At 44.9% G+C, this 23,071-nt stretch overlaps 1 protein-coding gene across 1 annotated transcript; it reads left to right on the top strand.

Annotated features, from left to right (window-relative positions):
- The first annotated feature begins 8,544 nt into the window (after positions 1-8,544).
- CNMD (chondromodulin) lies at positions 8,545-22,204 on the top strand. The gene is made up of 7 exons (XM_071570668.1): positions 8,545-8,826; positions 9,168-9,302; positions 11,729-11,869; positions 14,425-14,538; positions 17,113-17,266; positions 18,389-18,591; positions 20,995-22,204. The coding sequence occupies exons 1-7, from the start codon at positions 8,755-8,757 to the stop codon at positions 21,208-21,210; spliced, it is 1,035 nt and encodes a 344-aa protein (XP_071426769.1). The 5' UTR covers positions 8,545-8,754; the 3' UTR covers positions 21,211-22,204.
- Positions 22,205-23,071: the final 867 nt, after the last annotated feature.

Raw genomic sequence — 23,071 nt, forward strand, 5'->3', positions numbered from 1 at the left:
TGGAGAAATTGGCATGCCAAGGACAGGAAAGTCCTAGTGCTCTCATGCAAAGTCTAAAACATTTCCAAACTCTCCTACAGCCAAGATGGCACCTCTGTTAGCACTGATTGCTCAATGCAACAGAAAGAGATGAAAGTTGGAGCTCATGTTTGGTACAGCTTTTTTGCTGTGTAATGCCTTCTAGGTACGATAGGGATGCTGAAGAGAAGTCCTGCCTCAGCCACCTGACCCTGCCCAATACACACACACCTACCCACGTGAAACTCAGTGATTTCTCCCAAAGTTCAGACCAATCAAGAGCTTTTTCCCCATTAAATGGGAGGTTGCAGGTCAGACTTTTAGGTGGCATAAGGAGCTAGTGCTCCCAAGCTGGCACTTCGGTGATGGGGCAGTGGGGCAATAAAGAAAGGAGAGGCACCATCCCATGGGATTTCAGCAGTGTGGAGTCAGCTTTGCACAGACTGTTTGTCACAGCAGGCTTAGCAAAATTGAGCAAGAAACTGTTTTTGTACAGAGCAAAAGCACCTGGGATCCAGTCAACCCAGTCCTGTGGCAGGGCAGTTCACTCCCACACCTTCTCTGAAACTCCTCATACAGTCCTGCACTATCCAGCTATGTGGAGATGAGTCTCCTGAACGAGAGAGCTCCTCCTGGGGCATCAACAAGAATCCCAGATGTACTTTTCTGCCTGTCTTAACATTATCCCACCTTGCACTGCACAGACATACCCAGCCAAGCACAGACTTGGAAAGGGCTGAGTTTGAGAACTTTTAAAGCATTCTCCATACCAGGTACCTACCACTTATAACCCTAGCTGCCCTACAAAGTGCCCTTTAATGACTGCTGACTTGTAGGTGTGGAGAAAAGGCTAGAATGAAGCAACTTACGGAGTTGGGAAGGTGAGTGTTTGCACAGTGTTTCAACTGTACAAGGTGATGGGATCAGTGCAGCTTGCTGGGTGTAAGCACAGATCTTCAGCATACAATGGAGATTCCTGTTCTGGTGTAAGGATCCTTTGGATGAGGATTTTCCATCCCTTGAGGAAAATATGCAAACAGGCTTTAAATAATTAAACAAAACACATTGCTGGCAAACCCAAGTTGATCTTTAAAATGCATTATCCTCAGAAAGCATGAGAAATGCTCAGTGCTTTACTCATTCCTCAGACCTCTTCACACATTAAGTAATTCATCACAAAAAGGACCACCCAGCTGCATCTCAGCCACGGAGCAAATGCTATGCCAGTCACCTCTGACTTTAAAACTGTATTGCCACAGCTGGAGGCCAGGTTTCTTCAGCACCAACAAGCACATACAGTGAGGGAACAAGGCTCTTTTCATCAGGCCAAGCTTGCACAGAGGGCATTTCTCCCACAGAGCCACTTGCTGGTCCCAGATGGGAAGGGTGGTCTTCCCTTATGGCCATGAGACACTCTGGGGCAGCTGGAGCCACCTCCTTGTAGGAAGTGAAAGTTATGTGTGGTAAGGACCACAAATTTGTCTTTCCATGGGCAGAAGCCAGGAAATCAGCTACCTTGAGCATCTGCTCTGGGCCACCAAGGCTATATATGGTAAAGACCTTCAAAGACAGGAAGGCAGAGCAGCTTGCAAGGTGGTTCTGTCCACCTACTGTAATGCTACAGAACAATTATCTAGCTGTCTGCAAGCTAACTCTTCTTATTCCCCAAAGCAGACCCAAAGTGCCTGATGACAAGTCCTTACTGTCCCTAACACACTGTGCGAGCACAAGCAGCAGCTTGAGGCAGCAACCAGAAGGTCCGTCAGCAAGGAGAAAGTCTTGCTGGTGAGGAGCAGAGAAAGGCCATGCCCATCCTCAGCCCAATGTCCCCCCCAGCCAGGTGGGCTTTGCCCTCGCACTCACATAACTCCATGGAGGACAAAGGGCACTGCCACCCTTTCTATAACATGTGAAGTTTAAATTATTTGGCAGTTCCCTCTTTTGGGATTAGGGAACACCATGAAAATGGCTGCTCGTGGCACTGTGGAGCAAGCCCTGAGAAACAGGGCAGTGCTGGGGATCCTGGGGACAGCAGCAGCTGTGAGCCCCCCAGCAGTCAGCTCTTCACAGGAGCTCACAATCCCTTTTCCCAGCTCACCAGGTCTCCAGGGTCACAGGCTGCTATTCCTCCCTCTACCCCTCACTCTTTCAAGCTGTCCAAGGTGAAAGGTCTCCAGCTTTTTCCGTACTATTTCTCAAGCACTTGTTCCCCTCAGAAGTCCACACTGGTCACACATGAGGACTCTGCTGCTCCAGGCTTACCAAATCGCATCTTTAAGACAGGAGATTTGGCTCTAGCCAGGACAAAATTGTAATTGGTGGTGGTGGTGAAACCTAATTTTGTAAGAAAAGCCATGGAGGGAGGACAGGAATGGCCAGAAATTATGATTATTCTTGGTCTCTGTTACCTCTATATTTTATCTCTTAGGGAAGTATTTATCCAAGTGATCCATGTCTCCAGTTGAGCCCTAGCACTGTCTACTGGATTTTCCAGCAAGAACTTTACCATTTTCTCATCTGTGTGCCAACCTAAGTCTTAGGGGTAATGCAGCTCTCACAGCCTTCAGAGGCCCTGGAACACCTTAATGGACAGGTCATAGTCTCCATGGTCGTTTCTGAGGCCCAGCAAGCTCAAGAAAAGGTTTGTGAAGAGAAAAAACCCCATAACACTAAAATTTCTCATTGTTGTTTATTGGTTCTTTCACTCTCCTAGGTTTAGTTTCTGAAATCTGACATGAGGGAGCATCTTCTGGAAGAATTTTAATTTTTTTAGGTGAATATCTAACCTGGGGAAAGAAGTGTTGTAGACTGGCTAAAAAAAAAGTGCCTAATGTAAGAGGCTAAATAAAAGAACAGAGAATAAGTGAGTAAGGATTAAATCTGCTGGAATCAACTCCTGCAAATGTCTCACAAAGGCAAGGAAAGCAAAAAAAATTGTTCAAAGTGTTGTCAGAAGGGTGAGTAAAATATACTGTTCAAGAGATTGGATTTGTAAAAAATGTTCTGGCACTGCAGAAGCCTCTGGGACAATCTCATTGGAAACATTCTCTAAAGTCAGGTCATGAAATTATTAGAAGAACAGCGTATAGATCGAAAAACAGAAATACAGTTGATTCATGGGAGGTTTTGGGTGAGGGAAGAAAAAAAAGCTAGGCTCAGCCTTTGCTACAAAGCAAAAAGAAACTTAGCAGATTTCTCATCAAAGTGTAAAGAAGCCTCTGGGAAAGAAACAGATTGATGCTACCGAGTAGTTTAGGATAATAACTACCTCCAAAGCACAAAGCTGTGGTTGGAGGTTAAGAAAGAAAGTAGCCTATGAGCAATTTCCACAGAATAGCTACAAGAGAGACCACATCGTTAAAGGTAGGAATGAAAGCATGTAATGACAGCTAGTTATTTTATTTTATTTCTTTAATTCAGGGAAAACAGAAGGCACAGCTACTAGCTAAATTAAAAGAATAAGATGAAGACATATGGATAGATGGGATTCAGCCCTGGGGAAAGACAAATCAGCCTTTAGTGTCCTGGAGTGAGGAAGAGCAAACTGTGATAGGCCATATGTCCTCATTCAACCACAGGAGAGAAGAGGAAGGATTCAGGATTAGTGACATCCTGAACCAAGCACGTTTAAGGCCATCATCTCCAGCTGGGCCAGCTCGGCTGCACTGTGGTGTCCCACTAGGGATGTGTCCCAAGCACAGCAAACAGGGATGCCTGCCTTCTCCAGAGAGTAGCATTAGAGCTCAGAATATTGCAATGCTTTCCAGGAAGAATTTCACAGCCTACCAGAAAAAACAATGGGTTTGGTGTCCAAAATTTCATGAATTGCTGGTTAAAGAAGGGAGGGCTGTGTCAGTGGGGGAGGAAAGTTGGAAAAGCGAATATCCCAGGGGCACCACAATGTCCAGGGACACGTGGGACAATGTCCAGAGATGAGAACTGTGGTGATAACACACATGGGTCTTTATCCTTTGGCTCAGTGCCAGCAAGAATCTTTAGAGTTTATCAAAATTCTTTGGCTGTCACTGGTTAAATAACTGTATTTGGGTTTAGTAGCAGAGGAGCTGTAGGGGTGGTTTGTGTGAGAAGCTGTCAGAAGCTTCTCCAGTGTCCAGCAGAGCCAGTGCCAACTGGCTCAAGACAGACCTACTGCTGGCCTTGGCTGAGCCCATGAAGGACAGTGGTAGCACCTCTGGGGTAACAGAGTTAAGAAAGAGGAGGAAAAAACAGGCAAAATAGCAAATGTAGGCAAGAGTGGGAATATGTTAGAGAAACAGCACTGCAGACACCAAGGCCGGTGAAGAAAGAGTGGGAGGCAGTGCTCCACGAGCAGATGGATGCTAGAAGGAGGCTGTGACCATGTGGGGAGCCCAGGCTGGAGCAGGCTCCTGGAGAACCTGTGGCCCCATGGACAGAGAAGACCAGCTGGAACAGGTTTGCTGGCAGGACTTGTGACCCCATGAGGGTCCCACGCTGGACCAGTCCATTCCTGAAGAACTACATCCCATAGAAGGGACTGACACTGGAGCAGTTCATGCAGAACTGCAGCCATTGGAAAGATTCACATTGGAGAATTCCATGGAAGATTGTCTCCTGTGGAAGGGACCCCACACTGGAGCAGGGGCAGAGTGTGAAGAGTCCTCCCGCTGAGGAGGAAGCAGTGGCAGAGACAATGTGTGGTGAACTGACCACAGCCCCTGTTGCCCTGTCCCCCTGTCTGCTGCAGGGTAGGAGTAAGGTTGAGACCAGGAAGAATGACAGAGTGGAGGAAAAATGTTTCTAGGGTTCGGTTTAATTTCTCATTGTCCTAGTTTGATTTGATTGGTAGTAAATTAAACTAATCTTACCCTGTCCTTATCTCAACCCATGAGCCTTTTGCTGTATTTTTTTCTCCCCTGTCCTGCTGAGATGGGGAGTGATGGAGCTTTGGTAGCACCTGGCATCCAGCCAGGGTCAACCCAGCACAATACCAAAGTCAGAACTTTCTTTTTCTGTAGGACTTTTTTCCCCAAAGGGCTTTGGTTATTTTGAAAAGACATCAAGTATGTGGAGCCTGAATTGGCACCATGTTATGGTAGTGTAAAACTATGGAGAAGTAGAGCAGTGAATCAGGTGCCCAGTCTCAGTAGACCTCACAAATTTTTGTTCAGGCCATCATGGAGACTTCAAACAACTATTTGGAACACTTAGAAAATGAAGTGCCTAAGGAACCACAAGAGACTTACAGAAAGGCACACAGCATGACCAAATCCTTCTCATTTTTAATATTTCTATTTCTCCCTCTAAACTTTTTCTTTAAACTGAAAAATAATGAGAAAATGTGCTTCCTTGAGACAAGCCAGTACTATCAGCTAAACAACCTCACATTCATTGTAGCACTCCAAGTGCTCTGGAATGCTTTTCAGCCCAGAGGATAATAGTATTAGACGACCAGAAAGGCTGTTCTGTAAAAGACTGTTATTATGATTTCCAGTCTCAGAAGTTGGCTTAATCCAGCTGAGCACACACATGTTATTTAGAGAGGAGACTGAGCTCAGACACTAGTATGATCGTCATCTTTATTGCAAATGAAGGGTTCAGCCAGTGAAAGGCAAGTCACGTTTTTTTGTCCTAAGCCCTGCAAACACTGGCTGTTGCACTCGTCTTTGCACTCTGCAGCGACAGTCTGGAGCTGCTGAATGCTGAGCTGTTTGCACAAATTTGCATCTGTCTAAAAAATCCTATTTTCTCTCTTGTCACCTAATCAATCAAATGGCAAAAGATGCACTCTCTGCACCCTCCAGGGAGAGCAGCTATGTGCCCACACAAAAGGCAAAGCACGAGCACAGGGGTTAACTAGAGGTGGGAAGCTGCGAACCATGTAACAGGAACACTTTTTTTTTCTTCTGTCTGCCTGAAATTTCATGCTGCTCTTCCTCTGTCTGTGGAACAAAAGCAGAAGAGGCAGTGATGCTCAGAGGTGGGAAAAAAATAATCTGGGATTGTTCCCTGCCTGAGAAAAATATGTTGGGAGGATTACTTGAAGGATTTGTACCTTGACTTGAGCAGGGAACTCTGCACAGCTTCTCTCCTAGGGTTTAGGCAAAACAGCTCCCTCCTAAAGGACTGGTTCTCTCACCCACACTTTCCCAGGTGAGCAGGAAACATCTTACACAGCTGGTCACTAATCCGTGCAGATCAGTTCGCAGATGGCAGCGTTGCTTGGAATTGCTTGAATCTGCCCATGCCAAAACCTTCCAGGGCCACTTCTGTCCCATCAGTAGGGTGGGGGTGAGCCCTCTGATCCCATGCTTTTTGCCCCAGGGGGATATTGCACTTTCACTACACAGCACCTGGAGTGAAGGTCCTTCTGCGAGTATCCAGCACAGATGATTGAATTCCACCTATTCATTCTTGCACCGATAGCATCTCTGCTAACACTCCTCCTTGACACCACAACCTCAGCCACACTTTTGCTTGCCAAAACAGCTCGCTCTCACTCTGTCCTTCCAGTTGTCTCCCAAAGAATGAACCACTGGGCACTTGGATAGATGAGTGTCCGGCTGGGAGAGGCAGTGGCTTCCCCACCTCAGTCTCAGGGAAGCCGCTGAAACCAATTGAAACCCCAGTGAGCAGCAGCTCTTCCCAGGCAAGCGCTCCTTCCCTGGCAGTTTCCCATGGGAGACAAGCACAGGGGCCTTAAAATAAATCTGTCTTTTTAAAGCAGTGATGCTAAATGAAGGTTTGAGATCAAAGGCTGGGATTCTCACATTTTGCCAAGACAGACATATCCATTCATGAGATTTTTGGTGCAACAAAATACTTGCTAATGAAGATGATCATAATCTCATTATTAGCCCCAACCTACCACAGTATGTCATTCAAGAGCGGGCTGGAATATGTCCTAGTTTAGGAAGTTGCACAGTAGGCTTTGCTTTTGATTTAATGAGCTGTGATTGTGTTTATTTTCAGCAGTAACTATGCCTGTTAAATTTTGGTTGAAGGTCTGATTGTTAATGACAGTAATCGACGGAAATGATGAATTTGGGTTGAAGGGCAAGAAAATGGGGACTGTATGTCTCTGAGATTCAATCCCCAAGCACACAAGACACAAGGTGGTCAGCAGACCCTGAGGTTTCTATGCTTTTGCATTGCTGGATGATGGGTTTTAAACTACTGGTCAAGTCAGCTAAGGAGATTTAGACATGAATAAACAAAGATTTTTGCAGTTAAGAAGTGGGACACAGAAGAGAAGCCATGCAGGGAATCAGCTGTGGGGGCCAAACTTGCTTCTTCAGGGATGAGCCATGGTGGGACAAGGTCATTGGCTGGCCTCTGCTATCAAGATCCCAGAAATTTTAAGATGGAGGGACATGTCAAAAATGTGCAACAACTGAACAAGCTGCCAGACAAGCAAAATGTAGAGAAATATAAATAGGGAAGAATACTTTGAAAACAAAAATATTGCTACAGCAGATCTGGTTAGTGTAGGCACTGCTCTGGAGTGAGATGCGGCCCCACATGTGGCAGGGTCTCCCCAGATTAACATCTCCACCCCAGTGAAATGCTGTTGCCTGTCTGGGCAACTGGAGATGGGCCACTGAGCAAGAACGGCAGGGTGGTGTGGGGCAGGACAAGTTACAACTCAAATATCCCCCCTTCATGCTCTTTTTGCAGTTGGTATTTTTTTCTGATTCCAGCCTTACGAAGGATGATGTGCTCGGGGTTTGTTTGACACCAGCAGTCCCAAAGGGCTCCAGCACAGTTTATTTTCCAGCATTAAACAGTGCACACTCAGACATGTGCATGTGCACGTATGTGAAGGCAGGACACCCATGTGGGGCATGAAGGAAACACAGACAAGGACAGACATATGGATAGACACATGGCCAGCTGTAGCCCTTAAATGCTTGACATGTACACTATTAAGATGAGCAAACAGATACAGGGGAACATTTCTTCCAAGCAAAATTTCCACTGATCCTACTGTACTTCAGATGTTCAAAAAAAAACACCAAACAACCCAAACTCAACTGAGCATGATGAATGACAAGAAACAGAAGAAATCTGAGAGACACATTCACTTCAGAGGTAAAGGCTCAAGGTATACATGACCCTATTAAATGAAAATATTAAAAAAACTGCTGCGCAGCATTTCCTTCTCGAGTCAGGGGCAAATCCTTTGCCCCCACTGAGCCTGCACCAGGCCTGGGCTCACTGTTCCCTTTCCCAGGCTCTGCCTAGCCTGGACACGGGGCTCAGCCGGAGGCTGTTGCTTTGTGCCAAGCAGCGAGGTGTTTTGCAGAGCAACTACCGAACAGCAGCTTGTCAGCTCCGGCGCCTGTGAATTCCTGTGGCAAGTGTAAAAAAGCAGTTAACATGTTGTTCTATTTTAAAAGCTGGTTTTTTATGACGGCCCTCTGTCTGACGGGGCAACCCTCCTCTCTGCCACGGCTTGCGGGGCTATGTCTCCACCGCACTGCTCGGGAGTTGGAGACAAAACCCGGGGGTGGGGTGGGGTGTGGGGGGGGACGGGGCTGGGGCAGGAGGTCACAGCCCCGGGGAGCTCCGGCGGCTGCTGGGCAGCTCAAGGGGCTCATTGTGCCCGGGACGGGGGCGGTCCTGCCCTCCCCGCCGGCCGGGGTCGGGGCCGGGAGCGGGGCGGGCCGGGGCGGTGCAGCCCCCCGTCGGAGCCGGGGCCGGGACGGGAGCGGGGCGGCGGCGAAGCCCGGGGCAGCTCTCCCTCCCACGGCAGCCATGGCAGAGGGCTCCGAGAAGGTGCCCATTGCCCGAGCAGGGCCCGACGATGTGGAGCTGTGCCTGCCCCCCGTGAGTGCTGCCGGGCGGCCCCGGGCGGGACGGGGTGGGATCAGCACAAAACGCGTCGGGATGGGATGGAATGGGACGGGACGGGACGGGACGGGTCGGGTCGGCTTAGGTCGGGACGAGAAGGGACGGGTTAGGTCGAGTTGGGACAGGTCGGAATGTAACGCGACGGATCGGGACAAAACGTGTCAGATCGGATTAGATCAGGACCGGACAGATCGTAACGGGAGAGAATCAAGACGGGTCGGATCCGGTCGTGCCTGGGGTTCAGGACGGGTCGGGACCCGACGGAGGGTCCCGGACCAGGGATCCCCGCCCCACACCCATCCCGGCGCTCTCCGCAGGCGTACGCGGCGGCGGCGCCCCCCGGGCCGGGGCGGCTGCTGAAGGCCGGGGCCGCGGTGCTGATCGCCGGAGCCCTCCTGCTCCTGGCCGGGGCCATCGGCGCCTTCTACTTCTGGAAAGCCACGGAGCGGCAGGTGAGCGCGGCTGGAGCCGGGCCCGGCGGCGCGTTCGCACCCGGGAGCGGGTGGGCTTGGAGTTCTTGCACGTACGGAGGCGCATGGCCTGGAAACTCTTCGTGCGAGGTCCATAAAAAGGTCTTTAAGAAGGCCTGTATTTTTTTTTCCATGCTTTCAGAGATCCCAAACACCTAAAATCCAAACCCATAATCACTATCTTTGGTGGCTGTTTGGATGGAGCTTCCTGGAAGCACATTTATTAGCGAACACGAAACATCTTTGAGAGCACAGACTCTGCATTGATTTCTTGCTTGCAACTGCTCAGTGAACATAAACCCCAACAAGTCCCTAGGGATTCACATCCTGGGCAAGCTCCAGTCCTTTGGACAAAAAAGGCATTGAAATGTGTAAATTCCTTTTCACTTCATCTGCGTTCTTGGTCCACATTCTACCTGGGACCCTCAGGTATATAAGGCTATAATTAACCCAGTAAGAGGCACCATTATTTCACTCTGGTGTTTTGCATGACTGTGCATACACTTTGGCACTTATAGTAAGCAGCTGTGGAACAATTTTTAAGGTCTCAGTAAATTTTGTTATTTAGAGTTTCTGGGGTACTCAAAAACCCCATGAAATGGAGAAGCTGTTAATCAGTGTAAGAAACAAAGCTTAGAGCTTTAGAACACATTTACAGATTAACTTTTCCTTCTGTTTACACAGTATTTGTGTTTAAAACATACTTGAAACATGTAATTTTCTCCGTAAATGACATTAGTATCCTTGAATTTACTTTGGAAAAAGTTTTGTGCTGTCTCTAGCCACATGCCAGTCCTCATCAAGGAGAGCCTTGTGTGAATTCCAGCAACCAGAGCAGCGGTTCCCCTGTGAGATACACCCACATACACACACACACACACACACACACACACTGGTAATTCAGATAATCAGAAAGAAAAAGTACAAGGTTTTCCCCCCAAAAGACAGGACACATTGCTGACCTTCAAGACATGCTGCAAGAACCATCTACTTGTCTAGGCTTTTGAAAAGAGAGGGACATGAACAGGGATGTAGGGAGGGAGGGGATACAGTGGATTCAGCTCTGAGTGGGTGGGTGCATTTGTGGTGTATAGGACAAAGTTTCCTTTTTTTTTTAATTGCTCCCATCATCTAAATTCAGCCTTGCAAATTATGTCACCTTCATAGTTGTCACTAAGCTTCGAAGTTGATCTCTAGGTGTGAAGTTGATCTTCCAGTGAAGACACTGAGAAAGCTGAGTTATTTTTCCAAAGCTTCCTTCAAACTCAGAAAGCTGCACTTTACTTGTATATGTTTAAGACACAACTGTAAAAAATATATTGAGTCATTCATTTAAAAAAAGGCAATTTTTTAATTTGTATTTTTATTTTATATCTTTAAATTCTTCCATAATTGACAGGGGTATCAAGGTCTCTACCTCAGCCCTATCAGGGGAGGCCACATATATTGGTCTGGTTCTAGGAACCATGTTCAACAGGAGTCCTAGACAGTGGAGAATATGGAAATGACTCTCTATAACTGAGGAAACATAAATCTTTAGCACCTTAGACTTTCACAAGCGAAGGTGAGAGAAGAAGAAATTTGTCTCTAGCTGTCAGTGTAAATTTTTCATTAAAATGCTGTAAAGGCTTTTTTAAGACCCAAAATAAACTGCTTGTGCGGCACTTTTAGCAGAGCTGCACAGGAGAATCGCACAGCCTCTTCCCAGATTGTGGTCCTGCAGCAAATACAAACCACGCTGCAGCTTTCCTCATTGAAAATAGGATAAGTGCAAATACGCTGACAAGGAAAATACAAGTCTATACAACTTCACATCCAATTTAAACAAAGTTCACATCCATTACAAGCTGGGAAGCATGTTCGTATTCAAGAGGAACCTGGTTTTCTGTGCCTCAGCAGAACATCCTAGTACATAAATAGGGGTTAGTCTTCTTTGTAGGACAGTCACTTTGTGAATCATGCCAGAACAACAAGCAATTCCTAAAATATGACCTAGTAGAAGGTTTTTAGGTCAGAGTGAACCTGGATGTGGACTCATCCCACATTGTTTTTGAAGTAAAACTTGGAGCACTTCCTGGAAGGGGAACCTCAAGAGGTCTCTAGTTCTACCTGCTGCTCAGAGCAGGGATGGCTGTGGGGGCAGAAACGGTTGCTCAGGGCTTTACCTAATTTAGCCCTGAAAAATTCCAAGTATGTAGACTGAACAACCTCTCTGGCCTAGCTGCTCCACTGCCAGCCTGTTCTGATGGTGAAGTAGTGCAGTGTTAGTTGTTGGAAGGTTATAAACTGTCTACACAAGAAAAAGGTAGGCGCTAAATAGGGATATGACAGTCACATTGACCCATTGGTGTAGGAGGAAAGGAATAAGCAATTACTAACATGTGCTATGGCTCTTTTATTGATTCCAGGTGTACAATGTCCACTACACTATGAGCATTAATGGAAAAGTACAAGATGGATCAATGGAAATAGATGCTGGAAACAACTTAGAGACATTCAAAACAGGAAGTGGGAGTGAAGAGGCTGTTGAAGTTCATGATTTTCAGATCGTAAGTACTGTCACCTTCATCCTTTGTGTAACATGCTTCAGAGCTGGACTCTAAGGACACCTTGCCCTGACTTCTTTTGCCCCAGTTGGTCTCAGGTTCCAGCCTCCGAACATCCACACAACTATTCTTGCTCTCCTGGCTTGCTTTCACAGGGAGACAGGCAATTTCCTCCCAAACAACATTTAAGTGCTTTTTAAGGATGAGGCAAGCCAGGTACCACTCCAGGAAGCAGTATGGATTAGGCTGCATCAGGTTTGGCTCCATGTTAATACTCTGCATTTTCAAACCACTGAGCAGAACTACAACACGTGACCTTGCGGGCTTGCTAGAAAAACGTTCTGGCAGGCTTTGACACAACCCTTGCATGATTTCCTGTGATTTGAACTGAAAAAACCACACAGTAAGCCAAGTAGACACCAAGGAATGATCACTATACAGCACCTGACCTGGGGAGCTTACTCCGCCCTGGCATCAAGGATAGGAGCTGCTTTCCATGGCTTGGCCTGAGTTCATCCCCAGGAGAGAGGATGGAGGCATTTAGCACAACTTATGCACCCATTCACCAAGTGCAAGGTGCTGGGCCACCTGGGCTGAAGTAGACACATTTGGGTACCCCAGCAACTTGGCTGTGGCTGCTCAGCACAGAGCCTGGGCTAACAGATGCCAAATCTCAGCAGAGCTCAACAGCTTGGATAGAGCAGTTCACTGAACTGTACCAGCCCTGAGCTACTAAGGCACATATATGCAATGTTGCAGAAACCCACTTACAGGGCCCAGATCCTGCAGTTACCATTCTCAGGTGCCAAACACTCTACTTAACTTCAGAGTTATGTCCTCTGTAAGTCAAAGCAGCACCTAAAATAAAGATGATGCTGCTAGGAAGCATCTCTGCTTCTGGAGCAGCCACCTTCCCCTTGCTGGATCTAGAAAGGCAGGGAAATGCAGCTCCTTGGCTTCTCAGCAAGTACAAACAAATCCATGCCAGGAGACCCTGGACTCTGGCTTTCCCAACAGCTGTGGTTCTGCCTTTATGAAGCTCTCATTAACATCACCATAGCAACATTATTAGCAGCTGAATAAGAGCATCTACAGCAAGCTCTTCTCATTTGCCTTTGCTGTTTCACATCTGCACAAAAACACCAGTGCTCTGGCAAGATACTGAATTCATTTTGCCTCCATGTGTGCTGCTGGTAAGTACTGCCTGTCACAACCAGGTCAGAAATCAGCTCCCAACACCAACCAGCTAAAGGGACCTCCCAGGAACCGTGTCTGCTTGTAATTACAGAGGGCCAGGGACAGGCTCAGTGGGAGCAAAGGGATGCTGCCACTTGGGTTTTGAGCCAAGAATGCACATAAAGGAGAAATCAGTTGAAGAGATGTGCTTCCAATAGAGTAGCATTTACATTAGCAGCTTTGGATTGACTGGCAGTGCTGGAATGATTGCACAGTCAGTGAAGGCTTGGATTTTGCAATATTAGAGTACTCTTAGACTTCTTTCCTAGTGCATTGACCCCTGCATAGCCATTCCCTCTCTCACTGCTTTACAATTAGTCATTTTGTTTTGATGAGGGTGTGTCTAGCTATACAGGACCTGCTGACACACAGGACACAACTCAGATGACCCAGTACCATCCACTGTTTGTCAAAGGCCCCCATGATGCCCTTTCAGTGCAGCTGAGAGGGGTTATGCTGACAGACACCCATGCCCCCTTGTCCTGACAGCTGGAGGCCAGGCAGAAAACCTGTACACCTCAAAAGGCACTAATTATATTTAGGTGGCTGACTGGACCTTGTGCAACTGTATGAAAAACAAAGTTTTGCCATTTACAACAAGGTATATAAATTTATAACATAGAAAAGAGCATCCAAAAACCTATAGCAGAAATGTAGAAACTAAAGACAAGATTCCCATGGCAAACAGTTGATGCCTGAGGTTCTGGCACAGGGCTGGAAGATACATCCCAGGACTTATTGGAGACTTGCTCTCCCTGGAGCTCCTGGGATATTCTTTGCTTGCTTAAAACTCCACATCCATGGTTTATGCAATTGTGTTTCACCCTAGCAGGCCAGACCAAGTCCCACACACAGATTTCTGCACCAAATTTCCCATCACGAACTTCCCGTTGCTGTCACAGCCACTTATGGGTATAAATAGAACCAAGCTGCCCCCATATTTTTGTAAATCTGTGTCACAAGGGTACCACGCCACCAGCCAACACAACTTCAAGACTGCCTACGTTAGGTGCTAAGTTACAGTTCAAATCATGTCAACTAATTCCTTAACAGAGCCACTCCAAGTAGCCTTCAGCCTGCATGGAAGCAGTTACATAAAATACCCTTCACTTTCAGAAATGAAGAAAAAACTTCTAGAACCATTTGACCAAAATTGTGAAGCTAAAATGAGGAGGGAAGAAGTGTTCTATTGCATCTGGTTTTAAATAAGATTAACATTCAGACTGAAAATGCAGTGGCAATTTTAGCAGAGCTGAGGCACTTTCTCAGGGTGGGGAGGAGCTGGAGAGCTGTGCACAACCCCCTGCCTTCTGCTTTTGCAGGGCATAACTGGGATCCGTTTTGCTGAAGGAGAAAAGTGTTACATCAAAGCTCAGCCAAAAGCTCATGTCCCTGAAGTTGATGCTATGACTAAAGCAAGCCTCTCATCTGAGCTGGTAAGGGGTAATCTCGTTATTTATTTTTAAACTAATCTTTGTACAGAGATGGTCTTAAAGAGTTATTTAAACACAACTAAAAATTACATTTGAAAGCCACTGTGGCCAGTGGTAGTTGAGGATAGTGAAGGATAGCTAAGGAGTCACTGACTGGTTCGAAGGAGTCCCTGAAAGGTAAGAAAAGAAAGATTGGTTTCAAACATGTCTCTGTGTCCAGGCTGCAGATTAGTGAGTGGGGAAGCCACAGACCAATCTCTACTACATCCACAAGGCTGGCAAAGTGTGGAAGAAGTGTCTGCTTTAGTCAATGCAATAAAGGATCATGGTAGATCCCAGGAGATTTCTATCAATGCTCTTGAGCAGAAGCATGGACTCCATTACTTAAGCCCTCTGAAATAGTGAATAAAAGTGAATTGTGGAAAATATGGTAAAAATTCAAGTAACTCAGATGAAACCTTTTTTTGAAAATTAAGAATTGGTCTTCTTAGCATCAAACAATTTTTACAATATGTTATCTAAATTTCATGGAATCTGCATCACAAACAGCACAAAGGCTGCAGTTCTCACCCAGATACCAGCAAATCCTCTCCTTTACCACACTTTTGAAAAAACCCCTCTTGCTTTATGTGCATGAAGTCCGAGTTTCCCAGAGCTCAGACCCCCAAACCCATCTCTCACACTGGAGTGGCTCCAGAGATTGGGAGTATGGCTGAGCCTGGACACTGGTGGGGGCTTAGCCACCGGTAGGAGAGCACAGGAGATTCACAACCCCTTTTCCTGGGTTTGCTCTGTTCCCAAGAGAATAAAAGCAGATAAAATGAGCTGGGAGAGAGGCGCTGTTAAGGCTGTACCTACCTGCAATGGTACTGTGATTACTGAACATCTACTTCAAAATGAAGGATAAAAAGGTCTCCAAATCAAGTCAGCAAGCCATCAGAAATGTTACAAAGCCCCCTGAAGCTGGTAGAATTTTCCCCATGGTGGGAAAGAGAACTTGCACAAATTCCAGACAGAGATCTCCTTCTCTCCTGCCTGGCCTTAAAGGCAGCTGGGCTTCTTGACTTCACTAGCACTATTGCCTGAAGTCAAAGTTTGAATTTTTCATCTTTTTGTAAGAACAAAGTCACAGACCTGAAGACATTATACTAAAATAGTCAAAAAGTTATTTCTGATACTCTACCTGGTGACAACAAGCCTGTTTCCTTTTCATGTTTTTGTGCATTTTCTCTAAAAATGTGTAACCTACATGACCACTGCAATGACTCACAGGCACCAAGGCCAAAACAAACAGCCAACTTAGTGCTACCATTAGAATATTAGCTTTTCCCTGACACTCGACTTTCCCCAGCTAGATGTCCAACAGGAATGGCAAAGTAGTATTTGTTTTTCTAGAGCAAGTCTTCTCTCTGATATGCAAGTATTTAGTATGCATGTGCTGTTTTCTTACAATGCACATCATAACACTGCCTACAAAAATGGTTGAGTAAAATGAGCTTTTACAGATACCCAACTTCTGGCTGTTCATAAGACAGGATCTCAAACAGAAACAAAGGGTATTTTTTTTCTGAAAACTAGATTCAGATAATTCTGATGTTGATAAAAGCTTAAGTGAGAGAATATAAATAAAGAGCACTAGACAGATTGGATAGCAAACTTGACTTGAGACCTACAAAAGAGATCAATAAACACACTAAAGAAACAACAACTCAAGGGAATAAATTGATCTAGTCAGTTATATAACAAGTTTTGATGACTTTTATGAAAGCAATTTAGAATTTTAACTTTGAAACCATTCTGGTTTTCATGATTCAAAAGTTGGTTTTCTTTTAATATTTCACTGTTGCTATAAAATACTTACACATTTTATGTAAAATAATACTTTGAACTAACAACTTTAAAGAATCAATCACTGGCATTTTCCTACATTACTTTGAAGATATGAACCAAAAACCTGCAGGGTACACTTCAAAAAGGCAGGCTCCTTTAACTTGCACTTCAAGCTTTTGGTCAATTGAATTGCTTTTACCAAACGAGACCTTTAATCAGACCGATCACGTTAAAACTGGAAGCCAGAGCACTTGTCAAGCTATAATCCTCTCTAAAACTTCTGAACAAGACTCCATCCCCCACCCACATTGTAAAGACAGCTATACCGGGAGTACATCAAATGAGAACAGGGCATAGTAAAAGATTACGGGCTTGGGTTTTGCTGGAGTATTTCATTGCTGCTTTGCTGAAGGTGGTAAATCTTCACAGTTCCTACCACCTGAAGTTCTTTGGTGCTTTGGGCTGAAAGATATCTGACACTTAGCTCTTGTACATGGGACAAAAGCCTTCCAGGGGTGAGATGGGTGAAATCATACTCCCAGCAAAGCTGACAGTAGTTTTGCCCTTCATTTCAGTAGTGGCAGCCTTACCCCAGGCCTTGGCTCCATACAGTCAGCTCTCATTCATGAAACAGAAGGATGCTCGGTATTAATTGCAGCAGATGATTATACAGTTTGGTGTTCAAGAATTAACAGCAAGCAAGCAGGCTCACTGAGCAGCAAAGGATTTACCCTCTTCTATTTGCAGGAAGATGAAATCATGCCTGTGAGATTTGACAAAAACTCCCTTATCTGGGTGGCTGCAGATGAGCCTATCAAGCATAACAGCTTCCTAAGCCCCAAAATTTTAGAGCTTTGCGGGGATCTTCCAATTTTCTGGCTGCGACCAACATACCCCAAAGGTAACACTTCTTTTATTTGAAAAGTATGTTATCTCTCTTTTCATTCAAATGCCTTCCCTGCATCAGATTTGCCACTGAAACTTGCACATCTGGGAAACCAGACTCCTTTCCTCCCTTGCCCATCCTGTTTTGCCACGCCTTCATAGGTTCATGCTGAGATTGCGGGTTTGAAGATTATTCATTACATATTTTCCATAGTTGTATTTCCTCAGACAATTTATACAGCCTACATGGGTGACTACAAGACAAAAAATTTTCAGAGAGGTCAACCTCCTTCAACAGAAAGACAAGAACTCAAACTAGCCCCCAAAACCTTTAGGCAGCTGACACCAGGTAGCACAAACACTATACCTGCCCAAGACCTGGGGAATATCAAGCTCCTGGCCCAGGATCATAGTCTGTCCTGTTTTCTGTCCTGCTTCTCTGGAGGATTCAGTGGAGTGGAAGGATGAGACGCTTTAAGCCTGCCAACTGGTGGATGGCTTACGAGGTCCTGGGGGCAGTCCCATCACTGAAGTACTCCCATCACCCAGAGCCAAGCTTAGCAAAGGTGTTCAGGAGTCACCAGGGAGATAGCAACTTCTTCAGGTGATTTCCAGGACTAGGAGGAGAGAAGGCTTGAAAAGATTTATTACTCCTTGGTCTAGTTAATATCAGAACACTTGGGTGGGACAACACACATCAAAACCCCCCATATTTTAGAGCACCTGCAGATCCAAGCTACCAACATTTTCCATTTTCCTCATGACCTTGCATATCCCACTGGGCAACAAAAGAGCAAAACTGTCCAGAATCTTCTACCAGGTTCACCAGCTGCCTTTGACAGGGTAGGTCAAAAAAGCCCCCAACAAATCTTCTCACACATATTTTGCCTCAAGGAAGGGAAAAGGGAAGGGGGCAAAAAAGGTAATCACAGTGCTTTGGACTGACATTGACTGCAGATACAACACAGAAAGGCAAGCAGCTCCCATGGGGATGCTCATCAAGTTTGCTAATAGTTTTGTCTTTCTCTCCACCCTCCATTCTCTCCTTTTTTTCAATATTTAAAGAACTCACTCAAACATTAGATAAATACAAGGACACATTCAAGGTAAGATTAACCTCTGGAGATTATTTGTTCAGATAACCAAAGGAGAGAAATGAAGAGAAACAAGCGCCAATCAGAATCAAACTTTGATGAGGAAGACTTGGAAGCTGCTATTGAAGAAGTAAACCCCAGGCCACCTGCTGTGCAGCTGAGTCAAGAGCTTGATCACCAGTCTAATGAAACAAGGCCAATGGGACAAGAAACTGATCAGACATTTAATCCAGACAACCCATATAATGTAAGTATTTGCACTGTAATCTTCTTTCAGAGCCCAGGACTGTTTTAGACAGGTAATAAAGGTGATGTGGGGTTTGGGCTTGTTTTTTGTTGTTGTTGGTTTTTTTTGTCTGGTTGGTTTTTTGTTTTTTTTTTTAATCTGCATAATCTTTGTTCAGCTTTTCTCTGAATTAACAGACTTGTAAAACACCTAAGAAACTCAAGAACATCTTCCCTCAGTTCTCTTCTCCCAGTCTGCATTAGATTTCAGTCTGAAACAAGCACAAGTGCTTGAGGTCACAAGGTTGAGACAAGTTGCTGCCAAGCTGCTTTTTTATAGGTTGCCTGGTCCATATGGAAACAGCACTGGGGATCTGATAAGGGATAGCACCTTTTAAAAACAAACCAAAGCTCATCTTGATCAGACAGCTGAATCCCATCATTTACTCTGTGAAGAGAGAGTCCAGTAGCGAGAAACATGCTTTGCTCTCAAATGGAAATTAGTATAATAAGTGACAACTACAGAGGAAAGCAGCAGTAGTGTCTGGTTGCAAAGAGATTAGGGTCCAGCCAAATAAATTGGTTTTCTCAGCCTCTTCTCTATCAGCATAAGCAACTCTAGTCTAGCAAGCAACTGGCAGAGGAGAACATGTTTAGAGACAGGAACAGTGGGTGAAGGATGACTATTGTAAAACTTATTCTCACCCTTGGCGAAGCAGCAGCCCCCAGAAAGAGCACTGGAGCCATCCTGCTGTGTCCCAACACTTCTGCTGCGCTGCAGGAAAATGGGCTGTACGGTAGGCACCTTCCAGTCTGCTGCACCAGCGCCAGACAATTCACACCCACCATTTGGTGCAGCAGGAGTAAGTCATTTTAATACAACACTGTCACAAGATAAATGCCTTCTGCTTTGGAAGCAAGTCCCAGCTTTGACTTGACATTTATGCAACAGCAGGAGATCATTATACTGTGACAGCATTCTGCCAAGTTGACATCCCTTAATTAAACTTAATCACTCCAAATAAAGTGGATCTAAATCGACTCTCTCATGAGGTCAGTAGAACAGTAGTGGCACTGGATGTAACTTCTCCTCACAGCTACTAATGTGACCATGTCCATGAGGTCTGAGCTGCCCTGCCTCTGGAGGGCAGCAGCAGAACAACTGCCACAGGTCCATCCTTCCATCCTAGGGCCGCTGGGCCAAATAGAGACTGGCCAGTCTGATACAGACACTAGAATTCCCTCAGCTTGCAGGGTGGGATTCACCTTCACCAACAGTCACTGCAGAGATGCCTATATCCAAGCTTTCTAGGAGACTGAATGACTGAAAAGGACCATTAATTATACTGTAGGCCTTCCCTGAAGGACAAAATTAATCCTCCCTAAAGCTATTTCTCTTCACCCACTGCAAGTGGAGCCTGGATGATGAGCTCAGGTGTAGAAGTTCATGGTGCAGGTATTTGAATTCAAGGATGGTAACCAAGGAAATGACATCCTTCTATCTCTCAGGACTGGGAATGAGTTGCTGGGGTCCCAAACAACACCCAGCTGCCACCAGTGTCCTGTACAAGTCCAGACAAGAGATGGCACTTTTCTGTGTCTCACCTTTTTGCTGCACTGCTAGTCTTATGAATGAAAAAAGCTGACTGATACTTCAGCATTTGCTCTGTGCTGCTGCTTTTCTTGAAATAACACCAATGGGCAAAGAAAAACAGTTTCACAAAGCAGAACATCCACATTACCTTTTTCCACCAGAAAGGAGGAAACAGATTTTGAAGGGTAAAGGCTTTTAGGTATTTTGTGTATGCCCTGCTCCATTTAACTCCTTACTGTCAGCTTCCGAACAGGCAGAATTCTCACTGTCCACAACTCACCTAAGTGTGAAAGGGGTGGGAGGGAAGAAAGCAGACAGAGACAAGGGAGAAATATTCAGAAAACTGCAGGGGACCAGGGGAATAGTTTACAGAATAGTTTCCTGGGAATGCTGTAAAAAGCATTAAAAAAACCAAAAATGAAAACAAAACATAAAATCCACAACATATACTTCAGGCATCGCCACCTACATGAAAGACTAAGACAACTGTCTTGAAATCTTTTCCATCACTAATATTTAAAACTTGGGAGCTTACTGTTGCTGGACCTTTTGCAAGGACTGTAGAAGAAAAACAATGAGTTAAGAGCTGCCTGTTGTTCTTTCCATTTTACACGGGTGATTGCACCAATTCTACACTTCTGCCAAAGAGAGCAAGACAAAAGGAAAATATATAAAGCAAGTGGCATGGGTCACTTAGTGGGAGCTTAGTTAATTTTCACAGGCCCAGCACTTCAGTTTTTACCCTTTGTAGGGTTAACAGGAGCATGGGTATATTCTGCCATTCTGTGAGAATAAGAGCACCAGGATGACACTTCATATTTTTCATTTCAGCAGCTGGAAGGTGAAGGGATGGCTTTTGACCCCATGTTGGATCACCTGGGCGTGTGCTGCATTGAATGCCGGCGCAGCTACACGCAGTGCCAGAGGATCTGCGAGCCCCTCATGGGCTACTACCCGTGGCCTTACAACTACCAAGGCTGCCGCACCGCCTGCCGAATCATCATGCCCTGCAGCTGGTGGGTTGCCCGGATCATGGGTGTTGTGTGAGAAAAAGCCTCAACCAAAAAAAAATTTTTTAAAAATTGGGAGCCTTGACAGAATAAGCAGGAATGCAATGACGACAAACTGGTAGATGGATACAACCAAAGCAGCAGTTCCAATCCTGGCTTTCAAAATCAAATGTGTTTTACTGCACCACAAGCAAGGTCAGATATTCAAACAGCAAATTAAAATCTTAAACTAATATTCCATTAGATTTAAAAGTGACAAGGGTATACTAGCACTTGCTGAATTTAAAAACTGAGACATCCCAAAAAAAGACAATATTAACTTTGCTCACAAACTGGTTCAGCAGTCCAGAACCTTGGCCATAAATCCAAATTCAGTCTTTCATAACAAAATCCTCTCTTTCCAAGCTACATGTGAAAATTTACATCCAATTAGGCAACTAGCTCAACTGGTACACTTGGGAGTGCCTTTCATCCATGTAGCTTACTTAAATAAATCACAAGTTAAGTTGCTCCCCATTGCTATTCAAAGTTGCCAGGTCATTATGAATGGTTATAAACCAATTACAGCATACCTTTCCCACAAAGCTGCTCCAGGGGACACGGGAAAGTGCACATTGTGCTAAATCGGAAACAACCAGCAGGAAAAGAGGCTATAGAAGGGAATGTGCGTGGCTGCAGAATCAAAACCCTTCGCACATCCCAACATCAAAGAAGCCCCAGCATCAAGAATCTTGTATCCATGATACCACTGTAGTGTCTAACAAGTATCTGCTATCCAGTTACTACAGGAAAAGTATTTACATGCAGTTGCAGACCAAAGAGTCTCAAGACCCTTCAGAATCTACACCAGCCACTGTTATTTATAAATCCTTGAACTAGACACTTTCCACACAAGATTACAACCCTTCTTTATTCCACATGGATAGCAGCCATTCACAGTAGCTCCTTTAGCTTCGCTGAAACTAACCTCCTGTTCCCTGCAAGAGAAACTGCTTACCAGTAAGTAGCAAAAAAGAAAAAGGGGGGGAGGGGGGGAAAGCTTTCTTGCCTCACCCTTTTTGCTTAGGCAAACTCTGCAATTATTTGGATTGATCCTATTACATATTAAATCTCTAAGGAAGGTACAAGCCAAAACACTCAGATGGAATGACTTAGTATTTCTAGCCTTGAAAACAAAGATAGAGGTTTTATACTTCCTTCATCCATACTATACATCTTGAACCCTACCACCAAGTTTATGAAGCCATCTAGATGGTCTTTACAAACAAAACAGTCCAATTTTTCTTAAAGTTCACTTTCTGGAGCATTCACTTTTGTGACTAAACAGCTCTTGAGATGTTGCAAGCCAAATAATGTTATTAACACTGCATGACTCACAGAAAAAAGGAATTAATTTGACATAATCATGGCTTAAAGAAAATAAAGACAACCTCATGCGGAATGCTAAACTACATATCTAAAAGGCAAAGTGTTAAATGAGAATAAGATGAGAATAGAATTTGGTATTTTGTTCTATTGTAGCTTTTTTAATATAAACTTCACCTTCCCTTAATCTGAAGGACAGACTCGCTTTGAAATACTTAAATTATAAACTTCTTAAAGTGGGATTTCAAGGCCTGTTAAATCTGAGTTTCTCCTTCTTAAACAGAAAATGACCTTGATCATTATGTTGTTTTAGGAGTACATCATTCATATGCTTAGAAAAGTCGGTTTTCCTTTTTTTTTTTTACTGCAGATTAAACAAAAATATTCAAAAACAACAATCACTTTCTGTGCTTTTTTTCAATGTAGAAAGTGTAACAATTCCTTTACATGCTCATTCGAGAACTGTCTGGAAAGGGGATCAGCAAGTGAAACATTGAAGGCAAAGAGAGGGAAATACATCTGAATTAGACTGT

Source organism: Pithys albifrons, chromosome 1, assembly GCF_047495875.1.
Source record: "Pithys albifrons albifrons isolate INPA30051 chromosome 1, PitAlb_v1, whole genome shotgun sequence".
Classification (NCBI taxonomy): domain Eukaryota; kingdom Metazoa; phylum Chordata; class Aves; order Passeriformes; family Thamnophilidae; genus Pithys; species Pithys albifrons.

Coding starts and splice junctions, on each gene's coding strand:
- CNMD (XM_071570668.1), top strand. CDS start 8,755: ATGGCAGAGGGCTCCGAGAAGGTGCCCATTGCCCGAGCAGGGCCCGAC. Junction 9,303..11,728: donor GGAAAGCCACGGAGCGGCAG/GTGAGCGCGGCT, acceptor TATTGATTCCAG/GTGTACAATGTCCACTACAC. Junction 11,870..14,424: donor AAGTTCATGATTTTCAGATC/GTAAGTACTGTC, acceptor CTGCTTTTGCAG/GGCATAACTGGGATCCGTTT.